The 21,855-nt window shown below is 41.0% G+C and overlaps 1 protein-coding gene across 3 annotated transcripts in view; it reads left to right on the top strand.

Moving 5' to 3' along the window:
• Positions 1–21,855, top strand: part of gpsm2 (G protein signaling modulator 2) — a 70,191-nt gene that overhangs the window by 13,482 nt on the left and 34,854 nt on the right. For all 3 annotated transcript variants that reach the window (XM_063063908.1, XM_063063909.1, XM_063063907.1), the window contains 2 exons: positions 12,338–12,559; positions 20,558–20,693. In XM_063063908.1, coding sequence (XP_062919978.1) covers positions 12,338–12,559; positions 20,558–20,693 — 358 coding nt within the window. The remainder of the gene's footprint in view (positions 1–12,337; positions 12,560–20,557; positions 20,694–21,855) is intronic.

Below are 21,855 nucleotides of genomic sequence, written 5' to 3'. Positions count from 1 at the left end.
ACACCATCCGTTGCCCAGGTGCTTCACCAGTTGCTGTTTTATGGGAGAGTGGCAAAGAGAAAGCCACTGTTGGAAAAAAATCTCAGCTAGAGTTTGCCAGAAGGCATGTGGGAGACAAGCCAGCTGGAAGAAGGTTCTATGGTCTGATGAAACCAAAATTGAGCTTTTTGGCTGTCAGACTAAAAGCTATGTTGGACGTAAGCCAAACACTGCACATAATCAAAAGCACACCATCTCTACCGTGAAGCATGGTGGTGGCTGCATCATGCTATGGAGATGCTTCACTGCAGCAGACCCCGGAAGGCTTGTGACGGTAGAGGGTATAATGAATACAGCAAAATACAGGAAATCCTGATGCAGTCTGAAAGAGAACTGCAACTTGGGAGAAGATTTGTTTTCCAGCAAGACAATGACCCCAAGCTTAAAGCCAAAGCTACACAGAAGTGGCTTAAAAACAACAAAGTTAATGTCCTGGAGTGGCCAAGTCAGAGTCTAGACCCCAATCCTATTGAGAATTTATGGTTGGACTTGAAAAGGGCTGTTCATTCACAATCCCCATGCAATCAAATGGAGCTTGAGCAGTTTTGTAAAGAAGAATGGAGGGAAAATGGCAGTGTCCAGATGTGCAAAGCTGATAAGAGACCTATTCACACACACTCAAGTCTGTATTGCTGCCAAAGGTGCATCTACTAAGTACTGACTTGAAGGGGGCGAATACTTGTGCAATCAATTATTTTGCATTTAATATTTGTAACTAATTTAGATCACTTTGTAGAGGTTTGTTTTCACTTTGATATGAAAGTCTTTTTCTGTTGATCTGTTTACTGTTGTCAAAAAAGCCTAATTAAATCCGCTGTGATTCAATGTTGTAAAACAATAAAACATGAAAACTTGTGGGGGGGGGTGAATACTTTTTAATAGGCACTGTATCTCTTTTGGATTTCAGACAAGCTGATCTGCCAGAGTTACAAATGCAATGATTAGCTGGAAATGGTGTTTTTTTTTTAAAGAAGTGGCCATTAGTGATCAAACGCCAAGGTTAAAACCTCATTTTAAAGTAAAGCACATAAAGTTATTTACATTTGATTTATCTGTTCAATACTAAAATCTATTACAAAATTAAAGCAAATATAAACATGGAAAAACAATCCATAAAAATCTTGCTTTAGGTACAATTGAGATCAAAACATGTGCAGGAATACCCTTGAATCTGGTGATCTTGGGGAAATTTCATTTGCTGTAGTCCAGGAGCCATTTATTTCTTGTGCTAATAAGAAAACCAAAGAATCTCACTGATTTGTCATGACTGTTTTCCTTTGTGGCCCACGGCAAACAAGTGCACTTCGCCAATTTTTCACTTCCAAGGCCTTTCTGAGAGATCCAAAATTACCCTCTAGTCTCTCAGACACATTGACCATTGCAGGGACTTGTTTTAAAAACAGCATTGGGATCACATTATCCAGCTTGGGCGGCTTTTATGTAATAAAATCTCCAACAGTTATATCCTTAATCCTGGTGTTTTTGTTAACACCAGGCAGTGTCAGAAACCTGTTCAAAGGTTGTATTTGGTTGTAAGAATCGTGAGTCAAGTAACGTATGTGGAGGCAAAGGATTCTGTTGAGCATTCACTCGCTGCTTGACCTCATGACTTCAGCGAGCAGTACTATCTCTTGCTTATTGCTCCAAGGTTTCAAGGATGGACTGGTATCTTCTGCAAATCTTGCTACGTTGTTTTGATTGGATAGGTCTTAAAAGGAACAAATACTTTGATCTGACTTCTAGAAGATGAGTAGTTTTAATACTGCTAATGTCTTTGATGGGGCAACTGTGCTTGGGTGTTCAGTTTCACCAGTTGCTGATCATACTGTATATGGCCTTTCCCTGCTGGAACAACTATTGGATCAACTTCATTAACTGATGCATAATCATTAACAGTGTTGGCTCTTGGATAGTTAAAATTCTTTGACAGTGGATTCCTTTAAACTGAAAACTGCAAACTTGAAAGATGAAGCCACTGTTAACCTTTGTTTTAAAGGAAACATCAATTTCTTAGTAATCTTAACTTCCAAATTTGGATGGCCAAGACCACTGTCTTTAACACTAGAATTGAAAGCTGACCTTAATGCATGGAGGAAAATATAAAATATCCTTTAACATAATTTCTAATAATTATTTTGTCTACTTAATTATTCCAAAATATTTTAATGAAGAATTGAGGAATAGTATATGCTACAAATCATGAAAAAAAATTAAAGAACACCAATTTAGAAACTTTTATTTAGTTATTTAACAAACTGTATGACAAACATTCTAATTTACCTAGCCATGGTTGATGCAGGCAGCTAAATAATTTTCTAAAGATCGCTGCTCAATAAATTCTAAATTGCTATGTTTTATAGATCACTTAATGTGATTAATATTAAAGTTGTGTGCTTTATACAGTATAGTGGATTCTGGTCGATTGGGGCAGCTGCTTATTTGGGACATTCTGCTGCTAAATTGGGGCAGGAGACTGTTGCTGAATGAGTTTCTAACTAGCATCAGTCACGTGCGCTGGTGGGCTGTTAAACAGTACACTGTGCTTGTTTGAAGGTTCATTTTTTTTTAGTAAAATACATATACAAACCTGAGGTTCATTTTCTTGTGGGCATTCATAGTAAATACAAGAAACACGATAGAATCAATGAAAGATCGCACCCATCAGGGTGGACAACAACGTATGCAAAAAAAATCCAACCTCTGCATATACAAAGAGAAATCATAAATAAGCAATAAGTACTGAGAACATGGAATGACGAGTCCTTGAAAGTGAGTTCTGCTCAATGGGAACAGTTCAGTGATGAAGCGAGTCAAGTTGTCACCTCTGGTTCAAGAGGCTGATGGTTGAGGGGTAAAAATGACCCTGAAACTGGAGGTATGGGTCTTGAGGCTCCTGTACCTTCCTGATGGCAGCAATAAGAAGAGAACATGGCCTCTCTTGAGAGCAAACAGCTTTAAGTAGTATCATTTACATGCGGTTGTGTTCAAAAAACAGCTATTTTTGTCACTGATAGTTGGCAAGAAGTAAGACAATTCAGAACAGTTTTGCTCACTGCAGTTTCAAGGATTGAGGCTTGGAGATGCCAGAAATAGCTGGGAGTGAAAATAAAACTGTTTCACTACTACAAGTTAGGAACTATGAAGAATTTGAAAGTATCGACAATCATCTTGGATGTTGCAATGAAAATGAAAACTTGGAGGATTCAATCATCAAATCATTGTTTGAGGGCTGTCCATTATCTGCACTAGGTGTCTATGCTACTTTTGTTCCTTTACAGTCAATTAAAAGAACGTGGAAGCATACACTGGATGGATTACTGTCTAACTATTAGAGCTAATACAATTTTATGGTACTGTAGTGGTAATGTTCTAATTTGTTCTGTATTTCATTTAAATACACAATTTGTTACTCAGTTAAGCAATAGTTTGTCTTTTATGCCATTTTAACTTTCTATGAAACTTCAGCTAATTGGGGCAGCTACTTAATTGGGCCCAAATGCACTAGACCTGATGTGTTCCGATTAACCGGAATCCACTATATTAAATTTTTTTAAATTGCAGTTTTATTGTCATTATTTTCAACAGGATTAAGGCTTGTTGACATGGTCATAGAGGGATACAGCACATATAGGGGCCTTTTGTCACATGCAGTCTTCACTGACCATCAGCCACCCATTAACACAAATTCTCCATTGATCCCACAGTGTCATTAAGTGCCAGCACCCATGACCCCTCTCCTTCCCCTGGATTCATCTACATGCTAGGAGCAACATAAAGTGGGCAAATAACCTACTTTGGGAAGTGGGTGGAAACTGGAACACCTGGCAGAAACCTCTGTGGTCACAAAGAGAATATGCAAACTCTGCACTTAAGTTTGGGATTGAACTGAGGTCTCTGGCTCTGACAGGCAGTGACTCTACCATCTGTGCTACCATCCCCATTGTGACAGTTACTCAAGGGCAATGTCAGCAAAAGCCAAGGTTGTAGACCATATATTGCAGTCTTCTAGATGAGCAACACTTCCCTATCAAGAGAAGACTATGTCCATTACTTCATTAAATAAGATGTTTGGGAGAGAGAACTTAGCTGTGATTAAATGCCCTCATGATAAGGGTAGTGTCAATAAAAGTTTAGAGTAAAAAAAGCCTAAAATTCGATTTATAAAATTGACACAGACTCCCACGCAGCCAAAATCCTTAAACTTGTAGCCTATAGGGTCAAAGGCCTTGAATGATAAAGATAAAGATATTTCAAAAAACCTCTACCAATCTATTCATATTCCTTGTGGACCTTGCTAATTATTCATAATCAAGATATTTTAATAACACTTGGAATTGCAGCTTAAGAAAAACCCTTTCTGTACATCTAGGGTGAATGCTTCAGCCAATTGCCTAGCCATGATTTTACCAACACCTCGAGTAATATAGGGCTAATAGTGATATATGTCCTAATTGTCAATGTTTTTCAATTGAATTGGATTGCTTATGTTTAGAATAAGATCAATGCGACTATTCTTAATATTTCCTGCATGTTAGCCAAGAGTAATAGAAATGATCTAAAATATTGATCATCATGTTGATCTCACTTAAAACCGTCAACACCAGAATTAAAGCAGTCAGGCTCTACCAGAGTTGTCCCTGTCTTTTCCCCAGGATAGAAATGTTAAAGTCAGAACGGTTGATTTATTTTTAATATTAGACAGAGTGGTAGGTGTCTAAAATGAGTTCAAAGTAAATTTATTATTGCAGTACATGGATTACCATATACTACCTTGGAATTCATTTTCTTGCAGGCACATACAGGAAAAAGAAATGCAATAGAATTTTACAAAAAAAAAATAGAGACATACAAACACCAATGTTCAAAAAGATGAATTGTAGAAGTAATATTGAGATAATGAGTCCTTGAAAGTGAGTCTGTGGATTGTAGGATCAGTTCAGATTAGTGGTAAGTGAAGTTATCCACTCTGGTTTAGGAGCCTGGTGGTTGTAGGGTAATAAATGATCCTGAGTCTGGTGGTGTGGGACCTAAAGGCTCTGCAGCTGTTACCCTTTGAGGTAGAGAAGAGCTGTACCTCCAGGTAGTAGCGAGAAGAGGGCGTAGCCTGGATGTTGGTCTTTAATGGATGCTACTTCCTTTGGCAGCACTCCATGTAGATATACCAGGGGTAGTACTGGATGCAGACAGTTTGGGAGAGTTAGACCAGGGGCTCTCAACCTTTTTATGCCATGGAGGTTTGCCATTAACCAAGGGGTCCCTGGAACCCAGGTTGGGGGCCCCTGTTTTAGACTCATGAATATGAAGGGAATGGGGCAATAGGGATGATATATAGGGAAAGGATATATGTGGTATACATTGGCATCATGATCTGTGCAACATTATGGCCTGTCCAGTGCTGTACTGTTCTATGTTCTTAAAAGCCTACTAAATGTATCATCATGATGACTGTGGACTATATCCTTATCCTCTACAACTACACTTACATCCACAAAATCAAGCAATATTTTTTGGCAAGTTGAAAATAAGCATCTAGAAAAGTGTAACCTGGTGCTAGCTTGCCCTCCACAATCTTAGTAAAAATCTTAGTTTCTGATGGTGCCTGGCCTCATTCTTCTGTTTGAAAGTGTCCAATGACATTAACTGCTTTCATCAGAAGAGTTAAATGTGCAACAACTTCACAAAATGTTGGGAGTTATCAATACTCCTTTTAGGCGGTACTTTATGGTCAGTTTCTTTAGGAAGCCTTCTAGCCCCTTTCTCACCTGAGCTTGTGTGTAGGTTGTTTCTTCTGATATGACCCCTGACACCATCAACTATTTAAAACAAAATCCTGAGTGCAACTGATACCCAAAGTCAGCCAATCACAATCAGAGTAGGTAATTACCAAGCCATAAGCAGTACTACCAGTGGCATTGCCCACTGAACTCAGGGTAAGCCTGAAGTTTTTACTTTCTTGCTTGTTAACCCAAAACTAGTAGGTCAATTACTGGAAATTTCATAACTAACCCTACAGTATTTTGATTGCCTTGGTTTTTGTCTTGAGCTGATTATAAATGGTGTTTTTAAACTGTTCATCTTCTTTCAGTACAAAGGCTTAAACCTCCAGTAGTTGAAATGGATCTGAATTAAATGCAGTGCTATTGAATAACTGGCTTAAAAATTAATGATGTAATAAAATATGGATGGATATTGAGAAACGTGTAATCTGAGTCAGCTGAGACTCAGATTTAGTTGTTGCTGAAGAAATGGTTGCTGTTTTCTATGTGCAACTGCTAATTTAGGTAAATGTGTGATATCTTAAATCCAGCCCAATCTATTTATGAGAGAAAGATGCTGCTTTTTAGGAATGCTCAACTAACAGCATGTTGAAAGGGGTAGATGAACAACAGCACAAATTTGTCAGACCTTCTCTTTGAAATGCTTTCGGTGTTTTAGTACTTCAGCATTTCTTAAACCAAGAAGAAATAAAACCTGAAAATATTCGTATCCATTTTCTTTTCTCCATTTTAAATCAGTTAGAAATGTGTGTAAACAAAGCACTGAAGTTTTTTTCTTGTAAATTTGATTACTTTTAAAGATACCAGGTGAGCTGTAGATGGAAGTTATCTGGTTCATCCAAAAGATGATAGTGTTTTTTGTGTTGGGCTAAAATTTGTTTCCTTTTTTATTATTGTCACATCTATTGAGATACAGTAAAAAAGGTTGTCTTGCATGCAGTTCATATCAATCAGACCACTACACAATGCCCTAAGGTAGAACAAGGTAAAGCAATAACAATGCAGAATGGTCTAATCACTACTGAGAAAGTGCAGGGCAACAGAGAACAGTACAGCACAGGAACAGGCTCTTTGGCCCACAATATTGCATCAAACTAATTAAATTAATAATTACATGGCTAATTAAACCAATCTCTTCCACCGACACAATGTCCTATCCTTCCATTTTTCTCACATTCATGTGCCTATCTAAGTGTCTCTTAAGAGTCCCTAATGTATCTGCCTCTACCACACCCCAGGCAGTGCATTCCAGACACCCACCACTCCGAGTGGGGGGAGAAAAACTTGCTCCTCAAATCTCCTTTGAAATTACACCACCTCACCTTAAATGCATGCCCTCTGGTATTAGACATTTCAACACTTGGAAAAAGATATTTGTCTGAATACTCTATCTCTGCCTCTCAATCTTATACATCTTTTTCAGATCTCCCTGTAGCCTCTGGCGCTCCAGAGAAAACAACCCACGTTTGTTCAAACTCTCGTTATAGCACATGGCCTTTAAACCAGGCAACATCTTGGTAAACCTCTTCTGCACCTTCTGTAGAGCCTTGACATCCTTCCTATAATGGGGTGACAGAACTGTATGCAGTACTTAAGATGCAGCCTAACTAGAGTTTTATGAAGTTGCAACATAACTTCCTGACTTTGGAACTCAGTACCTTGATCAATAAAGGCAAGCAGGCCATGTGTCGTCTTAACTATCCTATCAACCTCTGTAGTCACTTTCAGAGAACTATGAACTTGGACCCCAAGATCCCTCTGCTCATCAACACCATTAAGGATCTTACCTTTTACAGTGTACTGTCTCTTTGCATTTGACCCACGAAGGTGCAATACTTCACATTTGGTTGGGTTAAATTCCACCTGCAATTTCTTTGCCCATATCTGCAAATGATCTATATTCCATTGTATTCTTTGCCAGTTGCCTATGCTTTCCACAACACTGCCAGTCTTTGTATCATCTGCAGACTTACTAACTCACCATCTACATTTTCATCCATGTCATTTATATACATCACAAACAGCAGAGGTCCCAGTACAGATCCCTGCAGAATACCGCTGATAACAGACCTCCAGCTAGAATAAGTCCCTTTGACCACTATCCTCTGCCTTCTGTGGGCAAGCCAGTTCTGAATCGAAACAGTCAAGTCATCATGGATCCTGTGCATCTTAATTTTCTGCATGAGTCTCCCATGAGGGACCTTGTCAAATGCCTTACTAGAACCAATGTATACAACACCCTCATCAAAAAACTCAGTCAGGTTAGTAAGACATGACCTGCCTTGCACAAAGCCATGGGGCTCTTCCTAATTAGGCCATGGTTTTCCAAAAGCTCATAAATCCTATCCTTAAGAATTCTCTCCAATAACTTCCCTAAAACTGACATGAGACTCACCAGTCTTTAGTTTCCAGGATTATCTTGAATAATGAAACAACATTAACTACTTGCCTGTGGCTACAGAGGACATGAAGATATTGGTCAAGGCCCCAGCAATCTCTTCTCGTCCCTCTGTTAATAAACTTGGTTATATCCCATCAGGATTTGGAAACTTGTCAACCTTAATGCTTTTAAGAGACCCAATGCCCTGGCATATGCGTATGTTCAACACTGATCTCCTTATCCTCCATGTCCTCCTTGGTAATTACTAATGTAAAGCACTCATTAAGGACCTCATCCACATCCTCCACATCCAAGGAAATGTTCCCCCTTTATCCTTGAGTGATCCTACCCTCTTCCTAGTTATCCTTTTGCTCTTGATGTATATATAGAAATGATGTATGTACCCTGAAATTCTCTTTAATTCTACTTGCCAAGGACATTTCGTAGCCCCTTCTGGCTTTCCTAATTCCCTTCTTGAGTTATTTGCTGGTTTTTATGATCCTCAAGGACTCTGTTTGATTCTAGCTTCCTAAGCTTTACTTACTCCTTTTTCTTCTTGACTAAATTCATCACTTCCCTTGACATCCAAGATTCTCTTACCTTGCCATCCTTGTTCATCCTTCTAGGTGAAATACACCTGTCATGTACTCTGTGCATTTGTTCTTTAAGCGCTCTCCACGTGTCAGATGTGGACTTGCCCAAAAATAGCTGTTCCCAATGAACTCTTCCTTGTCCCTGCTTAATGCAATTTGTCCTGCGCCAATTTAATACTCTCCTGCAAGGTTCATGCTTATCCTGGTGTATAGCTATCCTAAAACTTAAGGGGTTGTGGTCACTGTCCCCTAATTGTCGGTCACCTGGCCATGTACATTGCCCAACACCAGATCCATTACAGCCCCTCCTCTTGTTAGATTATCAATATTTTGATTTAAGAAATCCTCCTGGGTGCCCCTAAGAAATTCTGCCCCATCTATACTATTTCCACTCAGAAGGTCCCAGTTTATATTAGGGAAGTTGAAGTCCCTCATGACAGCAACCTTATTGTTTTATACACCTTTCCTTAACCTGTATGCGTATCTCCCACAATGTCCCAGTGGCTTTTGCGGGGGGCGGGGGGGGGTGTCTGTATAACACCCCCATCAGAGTTATTGCACCCTTCCTATTTTTGAATTCTACCTTTATAGACTCAGTGGACAAGCCCTTCGTTATATCCCCTCTGAGTGCAGCTGTGATATTGCCCCTGATTAGTAGTGGAACTCCCACACCTCTTATACCTCTCTCTCTATCTTTTCGAAAACTTCAAAACCCTGGGATTTCAAGCACCCATTCCTGTTCCTCTCTTAACCAAGTCCCTGTAATGGCCATAACATCATAGATCCACATACTGATCCATGCTCTTAAGTTCATCAGCTTTACTCATAGTACTCCCAGCATTAAAATACACACACTTCAAACTTTACTCCTGCCTGTTTTTACCAGCACTGACATCTGCTTTCCTCTCCATATCTCCACTTTCTGACCTGATGCTCAGAATCCCATCCCCCTGCCAACCTGGTTTAAACACTCCTGAGTAGCACCAGCAAACCTCCTAGCCAGGATACTGGTTTCCCTCCAGTTTCGGTGCAACCTGTCAAGTAAACAATAAAGTGTAAGGTCATAAAGAGGTAGATGATGAAGACATGAGTCCAACTTATCATACAGTGTGGCAGAAGCTGTCCTTGAGTCTAGAAGTATGTGCTTTCATGTCTTTGTATCTTCTTTCTGATGGGAGAGGGGAGAAGAAAGAAAGGCTGGATGGGATCTTTGATTGTGCTGGCTGCCTTGAGGCAGTGAAAAGTATTGACAGTCAAAAGAATGATACTGAACTGTGCCTGTGACCACAAGATGCTACACAGCCGTGGACAGAGGAGTTGCCATACCAAGCTGTTCTCCATCCAGATAGGATGCTTTCTATAGTATTTTTGATAATTATGTAGCAAAGGTTGAGGCTGTTAAGCAATGGAGTAGGACAGGAGAGGTGTTGGTGGTATTTTGGTAACACTCCTGAAGTTGACCTAGTTGAAGTCACCGGCACTGATGAAAAGGGCCTCTGGGTATCCAGTTTCAAAGCTGTTGGCTGGAGTGGGGTTAAGTGCAGGCTCTATGTCCACTTGAGCTGAGATGTAGTCTATTGTCAGAGTAGCCGAAGTGAACTGTTGCATGTTAAAACACCTTGTATTTAGTTGAAACCTATTCTCAAGCTACTGAGAAGTGTGTACACTTGCTTTATCTCCCCCTGCCCCAATCATAGAGTACACTTGCTTCCCTTGAATACGCAAATTCTGCGTGGACATGCTCTTCAGTAATGATCATCTTTTTGTTGCTTCTCCAACTTGCTGTCTGGTCCATTTATTATCTGGAACAAAAAGATACAGATCCTAGCACTTGTGATCGATTTACTTCTCCAATGTAATCATAGTCCATTAGTACATTGTAATCACCCTGGTTAAGTTATCTCCTACTTTTCCACAGAAGAGAATAGTCGTAACTCGTCTGAGTCAGTGGCAATGTACCATAAACGGCTTCAACAGTATCATATCCTGCTAGTCCCATGTAGCTTCTCATGCATTGCATTTTATTTTCAACTTATTGCTAAAGAGATCCTGTTTACTATTATCATTTACTGTCCTTGTTCACCAGCTTTCACAAAAAAGAAAGATCAATACTTTCTGCAGCATTGAACTGTTAGAGTTTTGAGGGTCTGTGTAAATTTTAGAGAAATTCTGTACTGCTTCCTTGGTGGGCCTCTGGCTACAGTATTTCATGACATGGTACAACCTTGTCCTTTTCCCACACCATATCCTTTCATGCCTATCTTCCCCTTGAACAGTAGGGATGACAGAAAGTGAATGGGAGGGGTTTTTGAGCCCTAGTAGTAGTATACAGCACCCAGTTTCCTTTTCATGAAGCCATGCTGACTTGCCTTGATACATCGATTTCTTCCAAATAAACTATTATTACTTCCTAAATGATTTGAATAATGTTTTGGCTAATTTTGTTCTTGGCCCTCTCACTGCTTTGAACAATGGTGTCACTTTGCTAGTTTTTTTAATGCATTGATATTTCTCTTGAGTTTTTTTTGCAAAATTACAACTACTGCAAAAGAGCAAACACAAAATGTTGGAGGAAATCAGCACGTCAGGCAGCATCTATGGTAAAGAATAAACAGTTGACTTTTTGGGCTGAGACCTTTCTTCAGGACTGAAGGAAAGGGGGAAGATGCCAGAATAAAAAAGGTGGGGAAGGGGGAAAGAGGCTCTCTGGAAGGTGATAGGTGAAGCCAGGTGGATGGGAATGGTCAGGGGCTGGAGAAAGAATCTGATAAGAGAGGGGAGTGGACCACAATAGAAAGGGAAGGAGGAAGGGACCCAGGGAGAAGTAACAGGCAGGTGAAAAGAAGTAGAAGGTCTGAGTGGGGAATAGAGGAGTTTGGGGCGGGGGTATTTGTTTACTGGAAGGAGAAATCGATACTCATGCCATTAGTTTGGAGGGTACACAAACGGAATATAAGGTGTTGCTCCTCCACCCTGAAGGTGGCCTCCTCCTGGCACTAGAAGACCATGGATTGATTTTTTTTCCCTCTCATCTGCCTATTACTTCCCTCTGGGTTCCCCCCTCCTCCCTTTTCTCCCATTATCCATTCTCCTCTCCTATCAGATTCTTTCTTCTCCAGCCTTTGATCTTCCCCACCCACCTGGCTTCACCCATCACCTTCCAGCAAACCTCTTTCCCTCTCCGCCCCCCACCTTTTTATCCTGGCATCTTTCCCCTTCTCAGTCCTGAAGAGGGGCCTTGGCGTGAAACATCGATTTTTATTCTTTATTCTTTTCCTTAGATGCTGCCCGCTGCTCCTCCAGCATTTGTGTGCGTGTTGCTTTGGATTTCCTGCATTTGCAGACTTTTTCATATTTGTATTCCAACTACTGCATCTGCTATTTTAGTACTTGCTTCTTTTAGGATTATTGGGTACACATATCAGTTTAACTCTTCCGCATTTTCCCCACCTTCAATTCTAGGGGCCTTTATTCATTTGGATCTCTCTCCTTTTATTTGCTTAAGAGCAGATGACAAGAATTCCTTAATGCTTCTTGGTTTTTTTCAGAATGGAGGCTTCCTGTTTGGAGCTAGCTTTAGAAGGTGAACGACTCTGTAAAGCAGGAGACTGTCGAGCTGGGGTATCATTTTTTGAAGCAGCAGTTCAGGTTGGAACAGAGGATCTGAAAACTCTCAGTGCTATCTACAGTCAGCTTGGAAATGCTTATTTTTATTTGCATGATTATTCTAAAGCTCTGGAGTACCACCATCATGACCTGACACTCGCAAGGTAAGCAAACACTCTGCCTGTAAATATTTACCTGCAAGTATACAAAGGTCACTGGATTTAATTCAGGTTACGGACTTAGTTCGAAAACTGATTTATTTGGCTTGGTTCATCCCTCTTCATCCATTTTAATATCAATGTATACAAAGTTCTTGGAGGCAGAATATCTAGTGATTTACTTTATAAATCCACTCTCTCACAGCTATCCTGACTAGACCTCTTCTCACCTTCTTCAGTTGTTTCTTTAGTTCCAACATCTCTGCTGTATCTGTTCTCAGGGTGAAGCTTTCCATTCCAGAACATGTAAGATAACTTCCTTCTTCAAAGAACAGGGTTTCCTTTCTACTACCAATTTTCTTTCCATTTTTCAATTTTCCTTTCCTTCAAGGCAGTGCCAATAAGCATGCAGCTCCGATGGGAATCAGCAAACATTTCTTGTTTAGGAGTAATACAGCCGAACTCCAGTCACAGCCTTGGGTACTTCAGGAGGCATCATCTTTTTAAGACATTTTTAAAAAATCTATCGATTCTCAAAAGTGACAGACCCTGGATGGCAGACTCAGGTCACGAGGGCCGTTCACATTTAAGAAAATGGAAGTTGGGAAGGCGTGCTGGGCTAAAGTACGATTAAAACGTAGAGGCTCCCCCCCCCCCACTATCCTGTTAGTGAAAGTACAGTCTCTTGGAAAATAAAACTGTAAGAGCTCAGAGCAAGATTGCAGTACCAAGGGACATCACAGACTGCTGCGTACTTTGCTTCACAGAAACATAGCTGACCCCCATCATTTTGGATGAGGTGCTGCAAATGAATGGCTTCACCATTCACTGTAAAGGCGGGTCAATTGAGTCTTTTAAGGTTAGAGGAGGGGGAATATGCTTCATAATTAACTCATCGTGGTACAAAGACTTGATGGTTCAGTTCCATTCCTGCTCCCTTGACCTGGAACAGCTCACAGTCATGTATGATCCATTTTATCTGCCGACCGAATTTTCTGCTGTCTTACTGGTAGCGGTGTTCATTCCATTCTTTGTCAACATCAGGCAGGCACTGGAGGAGCTGAGCACCGTGACCAGCAGCCACATCCTGGATTTTGACCAGGCCAACTTGGAAGATGTCTCTGAACAACTCCCACTGATATATCACCAGGAGCCAATACACTCGACCACCATCAAGAATACCTACTGTTCCATCCCAAGACACACTTTGGAAAGTCCAATCACCTGGCTGTACTTCTACTCTAGCGCATAGACAGAGTCTAAAGACCACAGCACCAGTGCTGAGGACCAAGCAGGTATGGTCAAGGGATGCAGAAGAGTGCTTTGAGTTGTTGGACTGGACAATATTCAGGGATTCATCTTTAAGTCTGAATGAATATGCCACAATTGTCACTGACTTCTTCAAGACCGGTGTGGGTGAATGTTTGCCTACGAGTATATGCCCAGGCCATTCAAGACTGGTGATCCAGAACTGTACAAGAAATCCAGGTACAACCTATGGAAAGCTATTCTAAGGTGAGAAAATTTCTGATTGAGGTTAGAGACTGAATCGGGTAGATGCTTGTCAGCTCTGGCAGTGTTTGCAGGCCATTACTTCCTATGAGGCAAAATCTAACATGAATGACAGACGCTTCACACCCAGATGAGCTAAATGCCTTTTATGCACACTTTAAAAGGGAGAATAAAGCTACACTGTGTGAACCCATGCAGCATCTGTGACCCTGTAATCTGTGTCTCTCAGGCTGATGTCAGAGCATCCCTCAACGTCAGCAAGACGAAGGAATTGGTTGTTGACTTCAGAAGGAGTAGCAGACCGCACAACCCAATTTACATCGATGGTGCGCAAGTGGAACAGGTCAAAAGCTTTAAGTTCCTCAGGGTCAATATCACAAATGACCTGACTTGGTCCAACCAAACAGAGTCCACTGCCAAGAAGGCCCACCAGCGCCTTTACTTCCTGAGAAAACTAAAGAAATTTGACCTGTCCCATAAAACCCTCACTAATTTTTATAGATGCACCGTTGAAAGCATTCTTCTAGGGTGCATCACAACCTGGTATGGAAGTTGTCCTGTCCAAGACCAGAAGAAGCTGCAGAGGATCGTGAACACGGCGCAGCACATCACACAAACCAGTCTTCCGTCCTTGGACTCACTTTACACCGCACGCTGTCAGAGCAGTGCTGCCCCGGATAATCAAGGACACGACCCACCCAGCCAACACACTTTTTGTCCCTCTTCCCTCCGGGAGAAGGCTCAGGAGCTTGAAGACTCTTACGGCCAGATTTGGGAATAGCTTCTTTCCAACTGTGATAAGACTGCTGAACGGATCCTGACCCGGATCTGGGCCGTACCCTCCAGATATCCGAACCTGCCTCTCGGTTTTTTTGCACTACCTTACTTTCCATTTTTCTATTTTCTATTTTCTATTTATGATTTATAATTTAAATTTTTAATATTTACTATCGATTTGTAATCCAGGGAGTGGGAAGCGCAGAATCAAATATCGCTGTGATGATTGTATGTTCTAATATCAATTGTTTGGCGACAATAAAGTATAAAGTATAAGGGTAACACACATCAAAGTTGCTGGTGAACGCAGCAGGCCAGGCAGCATCTCTAGGAAGAGGTACAGTCGACGTTTCAGGCCGAGACCCTTCGTCAGGACTAACTGAAGGAAGAGTTAGTAAGAGATTTGAAAGTGGGAGGGGAAGGGGAGATCCAAAATGATAGGAGAAGACAGGAGGGGGAGGGATGGAGCCAAGAGCTGGACAGGTGATTGGCAAAAGGGATATGAGAGGATCACAGGACAGGAGGTCCGGGGAGAAAGACAAGCGGGGGGTGGGGGGAACCAGAGGATGGGCAAGGGGTACAGTCAGAGGGACAGAGGGAGAAAAAGGAGAGCGAGAGAAAGAATGTGTGTATAAAAACAAATAACGGATGGGGCACGAGGGGGAGGCGGGGCACCAGCGGAAGCCAGAGAAGTCGACGTCCACACCACCAGGCTGGAGGCCACCCAGGCGGAACACAAGGCGCTGCTCCTCCAACCCGATTGCGGCCCCATCTCCACAGCAGAGGAGGCCACGGACAGACACGCCAGAATGGGAATGGGACGTGGAACCAAAATGCATGGCCACTGGGAGATCCTGCTTTCTGCCACGCATTTTGGAATTAAAAGTGATGCAGCAGACTATAACATCGTAACAGTGACTGTTAGTCTTCCCTTACCCATTTCAGAGGGGAAGGGAAGACAATCTCTCTGTCCCATGTGAGTGACTGAGTGAGAGAGAAACACTGACACTTTTTGCTGAAGTGGATGGGGATGTGGAGGTTGATGCATTGTTGCTGCCTGTGTGGAGGAGTGGGGGCTTTGGGGTTCTAACATTTTTTTCTGTCGTTCATTCTTTTGGGTTCTGTTTTCCATGGATGTCTGCTAAGACTAAGCATTTCAGGTTGTATACTGTATACATTCTCTGATAATAAACAGAACCATTTAAACTTGGTCCTCTGTACCTCCCTCTGCAACTGGATCCTTGACTTCCTCGTTGGGAGACCACAGTAAGTGTAGAACAGAAATAACATCATTTCTTTGTTGCCAATCAACACTGGCATACCTCAAGGATGTGTGCTTTGCTGACTGCTCTATTCTCTACATCTATGACTGTGCGGCTAGGTACAGCTCAAATGTCATCTATAAATTTGCTCTCTTCTCATTGTTCCCATTTAAGAAGTGGTACAGGATCCTGAAGAGACATTCAACGCTTTTGAAACAGCTTCTTCCCCACTGCCATCAAATTTCTTACTGGGCAATGAATCCATGTACACTACCTCACTATTTTTTCTTTTTTTCTCTCTCTGCTCTTGCAGTGCTAATTTAATTTAATTTTTAGGTGATATATAGCACTTATGCTCCATCCTTCTCAGAAGACATAGGATTTCCCGATGGCCACCCACTTCAATTTGATTTCCCATTCCCATTCAGACTTGTTGGTCAATGACCTCTTCTACTACTCTGAGGCTGGAGGAACAACACCTCATATTGTGCCTCGGTAGCCTCCAAACTAACAGCATGATCATTGATCTTCTTTCCCCATTAACTTTTGGTAATTTCTCATCCTTCCTCCTTCTTGCTTTTCCATTCCTCCTTCTGGTTCCTCTCTTACCCCTTCCTTTCTCTTCACCTGCCCCACTCCTTCCTTTTCTCCCGTGGTCCACTCCCCTCTCCTGTTGGATTCCTCTTTCAACCCCTTATCTCTTCCACCTACCACCTCTCAGCATCTTACTTCATCCCTTCTCTCCATTCTTTTCCATAGATGCTCTCTGACCTGCTGTCTTCCAGCATCTGCAGAATCTCATCCTTATGACTTACCATAGTATATTCTTGCCCCACCTCTTTCAATCTCTTCACTTAAATAACCAGATCAACATTAGTTGAGCATTATTTAGCTTCCATTGCTGACTGCCTTGTAAGAACTTTGTGTTTATGCATGACTACATTATATGCTTACCTAAGTGCAATTTTTAAAAAAGTTCTTGACAGTGTTTCCCAGTAGTTTTTCCATAATATTATCTGATTTGACTGTTCCTTCAGAGTTTTAAATAAGAACATTTTACAATTTGCTTGTTGATTTGGCTAAATTGTTATTCAGTTTGATTAAATATTGTGGTTAGAGCTTAAGCTATCTCCTTAAGGATATTAAGGATTCCTAAACACCTTAAGGGGAGGTTATCAACCTTCACTTGAGCTGATTGCAAATTTTGGAAAGTGAACATTGTCAGTGTACATTGGGGGAATCAGCAGTGTAAAGTCTGCAGCTTTAAGTTTGTGGATGACCTATCCTGGGTCGTGCATATAGAAGGAAACTCTGCCAGCATCTTTACTTTTCTTAGGAGATTAAGGATGTTCAGGAACAACCTAACAAACTTTACGGGTGTTCTATTGAAAGTGTCCTGACTGATTGTATCATGATCTGGTACAGCAGCTGAAATGTGCAGGAATGTTAGAAGCTGCAGTGTAGTGGACTCTGCTCAGTACACCATGAGCATATCTCTCTTCAGTATCAGTAGTTACCACAGGAGGTACTGACTCAAGAAGGCAACACCCATCATCAAAGGTCCCCGCCATCTGGGCCATGTCATCTTCTTGCAGCTACCATTGCGCAGAAGGTACAGACGTCTGAAGTCCTAAGCCACCAGGCTCGAGAACAGCTGCTTCTCTTCAACCATTTGGTTCTTAAATCAACTGACACAACCACTTTGACCACTGTTATCAGTTTGCACTAAAGAGGGCTTTTTTTTTTAATTGTGTTCTTTCTTGTCAAAGTTGTGTATAATTTGTTTTTCTTGTATACACTGTTTATCCGATGCTATGTGTTTGTGGTCCTGGTACTGGTACGTCTTTCATTGCACCTGTGCATTGTGCTTATGACAATAAACATAGCTTGAATTTCTTACATTTCTTCAAAAGCTTAATGTAACTAGATTGGACCAAATGACTTCTAATTAAATGGCAGAGGCATAATGCAAAGCTGTACAAAAAGCAAAGTATCCCTGTAACTGAAGACTCAAGTTTTAGTGTGTGGTGGATAATTATACTTTTTTTAAAAGCAGCTGGAGGTTCCATGATCATCTTGAGCTTTAATTAGAGAGTTCATCCTGAGATGGAAGCCCGTACAACCCCCAGGCTGAGGTGCCATGTTGCTACTTCCTTTAAGCTGCTTTCTGAGGCCCAGACTTGGAATCTCATTAAAGTAAACGAGCTCTATTTTTTTGACCAATGTGAAAAAGGCACAGGCTTCAGATGTTGCTGTAACTTTAGCCCAGCTTTTCCCATATAGTTAAGAGCATTTACCCATCAAAGTAAAACTGTGTGATTTGTTTCCTGACAGCAAAACAGAAAACAATATAACATGAGCTATTGTTGATTCCTCACAAAATAACAATGGGACATCATTGATTGTGTAACTTTGGAATACTTAACCTAAGTATTAAGGAGCAGGTTTATTTTTTCTAATCAATGTCCATTACTACCTGAATCCAATTATAAACAAGAGTCAAATTCCAGCACCGAGCTGAGAGTGACTGACCACCCTTGCTTTCATGTAGCATTGGGCTGAGTATAATACTAAGAAACTCTGAAATTGATGACAATTGCTTTAGAAAACACATCACTGTCCTCTAAGTCCCTAAAACTGAAAAAGGAGTTATTGGAATTCAGTCTGCACAGAACCTGTTTTGTTGCTGGGGTTCCTGGTATCCTTTTTTTTTGTTATGGAAAGAAGATTATTAAAACTATCAGAGTTAGGAATGGCCTCTTATTGCATGATTATTAGCTCTAATAATGATTTTTTTAGTGAATCATTTAGTCTGAGGAGGTAAGGATGATAAATGGGGGGGGGGATATATCAACTACACAAAGAGGTGGGAGGTCTTCCCTTTGACATTCCATGCATTTCTTGTGTCAGCCAGCACAAACTTGAAAAAAATACATGAATATTGCTGGTATTGTAATGGATTAGAAACTGAGTATGAACTTCTCCCTCTCAACATGATAAAAATCTTCCTCAAAAACTCATTACCTCTACTGCCTATAAGCACAAGATCAGCTATCACATTGTAATATTACCACCTCCTACTTCAGAGTCACACCATTGATCTTGGTATATGAGGCTGTTATGTTTTGGTTAAAACATTATTTTATTCAGCAACACACAGTGGACTAGGCCCTTCTGCCCCAACAACCCCAATTAACCCTAACCTAATTACAGGACAATTTACCATGACCAGTTAACCTACCTGGTATGTCTTTGGACTGTGGGAGGAAACCAGAGCGCCCGGGGGAAACTGCGCAGTCCATGGGGAAAGTGTACAGAGACTCCTTACAGCGTGGCGCTGAAATCGATCTCCAAACTCCAGAATGTCCCGAGCTGTAACACATCTCACGAACCACTATGCTACATCTTGAAATTTTTTGGAACTTTAAAATCTTGAATCTTGATAAAATCTTGGAACCTCTCCCACAATATTAATTTCAGGTTGTATCCTCACCACGTGGAGGTGGGGAATTGTAATGACTAATAAATATCAAACTTGCTTGCATCCCAAGAATGAATAAATATATTAAAAAAGAAGTGAGACCATATTGTGTCAGCATGTGAAACGTTTAAAACCCTGCTCTACATTTCCCAATTCAGCATGTCCTGTTTTCCCACCCCTTCCCATGGTGGTTTAAAATTCTTGTTCTGATGTTGAAATTCCACCAATATTTCAATTTATCCTTGTTGAAAACAAACACGACAAAGTCTAGAAGTGCTGGAACTCCAAAGCAGCTTCTCACTCTCTCACTATCTCCCTCTTTCTCACAGCTGGAGGAACTCAGCAGGTCAGAAAGCATCTATGGAAAAGAGTAAACAGTCAATGTTCCGGCAGAGATCCTTCTTCAGGACTGAGAAGGAAGGGGGAAGAAGCCAGAATAAAAAGGTGGCAGGAGGGGAAAGACGCTAGCTGGAAGGTGATAATGTGAAGCCGGGTGGGTGGGAAAGGTCAAGGGCTGGAGAAGAAAGAATCTGATAGGAGAGGAGAGTGGACAATAGGTAAAAAGGAAGGAGGTGGGGACATAGGGAATTAATAGGCAGGTGAGAAGTGAAAGGTCAGAGTGGGAAATGGGGGTGGGGGGGAGAAGAGATGGTCAACATTTGATTTGTAGCTTGCCTGACAATGTTCTACAGAGTTGCGACAATAAAATAATCAAGTCTAGATGTTGTAATGATGAAATAAACAGAGTGCACGTGTTAATATTCGCATTCCAGGCAAGTTTGTAGTTATCACCACCAAATAGGTGACCAAAAGGTTCTTGGGAATAAATGTAGCTAATTTGTTTTAATCAGAGTAAATTCTTTCAACAAGATCACAGTGTAAGCGGCTTAAAAGGTGAGATGGGCATTAAGAACAAGTGCCATGCGGAAACATTGCCAGTTGCATGTTTTAATTTATTTGCTTAATTTTCAGAACAATTGGCGATCGACTAGGAGAAGCTAAGGCTAGTGGCAACCTTGGCAATACTTTTAAGGTTTTGAGGCGGTTTGATGAAGCTATAGTTTGCTGCCAAAGACATCTAGATATTTCAAGAGAACTTTGTGATAAGGTAATGATCATTATAAAAACTTTAATGTGCCTCACCATCTATGCGGTTTTATGTAATGATATTAACATTTGCATATATTTGCCATTCAGGTGTTAGGATGTGACTTTTTTATGGTGGTATTAGAAATTGAAAGGAAATGGTAGAGATCAAGTAATTGTTTATTGCCATGATGTTCACTGGAAGGTTGATCATGTTAAATAATTGCTTATTGTCATTACTTTGAATTAACAATAAAATGAAGAAAGTTAAACAGTGTATAGGGTACAGGTGAGGCTGCAACTGGAGTACTGCATGCAGTTCTGGTCTCCTTACTTGAGGAAGGATATACTGGCTTTGGAGGCGGTGCAGAGGAAGTTCACCAGGTAGATTCCAGAGATGGGGGGGTTAGACTTTGAGGAGAGATTGAGTCGCCTGGGACTGTACTCGCTGGAATTCGGAAGAATAAAAGGAGAGCTTATAAAATCATATAGGATCATAAGAGGGATAGATAAGATAGAGGCAGGAAAGTTGTTTCCACTGGTAGGTGAGATTAGAACTCGGAGATATAGCCTCAAGATCTGGGGGAGTAAAGTTAGGTCTGAGATGGGGAAGAACTGCTTTTCCCAGACGGTGGTGAATCTGTGGAATTCTCTGCCCAATGAAGCAGTGGAGGCTACCTCAGTAAATATATTTAAGATAAGTTTGGATAGATTTTTGCATAGTAGGGGAAATTAAGGGTTTTGGGGAAAATGTCGGTAGGTGGAGATGAGTCCATGGCCAGATCAACAATGATCTTATTGAATGGTGAAGCAGGCTTAACGGGCCAGATGGCCTACTCCTGCTCCTATTTCTTATGTTCTGTAGTGAAACTAAATTACTGTGGAGTTGATAAAATTATCTTGCACATCCTGGACAAACTATAGTAAAGTACTGTTAAATTCAATATGCACAGAACTTTGGGTGAGGCTGGACAAGCACATTTTCCAGATGTTTGGAGATTATTTTATGTTAATATTCCAGCAAACTTCCAATGAACTATTATTAGATATTACACTGTAGAATAATTTTTTGGTGAACCAGCTGAGTTTGAAGGGAGTGCGGGAAACGTGACCCTGGTGTGTGCAAGGGAGAACTTTTACTCTTTTGATCTTTTGATTTTCTTCTTAAATACCTCAGTTAATTG

This window comes from Mobula hypostoma, chromosome 12 (assembly GCF_963921235.1).
Source record: "Mobula hypostoma chromosome 12, sMobHyp1.1, whole genome shotgun sequence".
Taxonomy (NCBI): domain Eukaryota; kingdom Metazoa; phylum Chordata; class Chondrichthyes; order Myliobatiformes; family Myliobatidae; genus Mobula; species Mobula hypostoma.
Note: the sequence above shows the minus strand (reverse complement) of the source record. Positions and strands in the feature narration are given on the sequence as shown.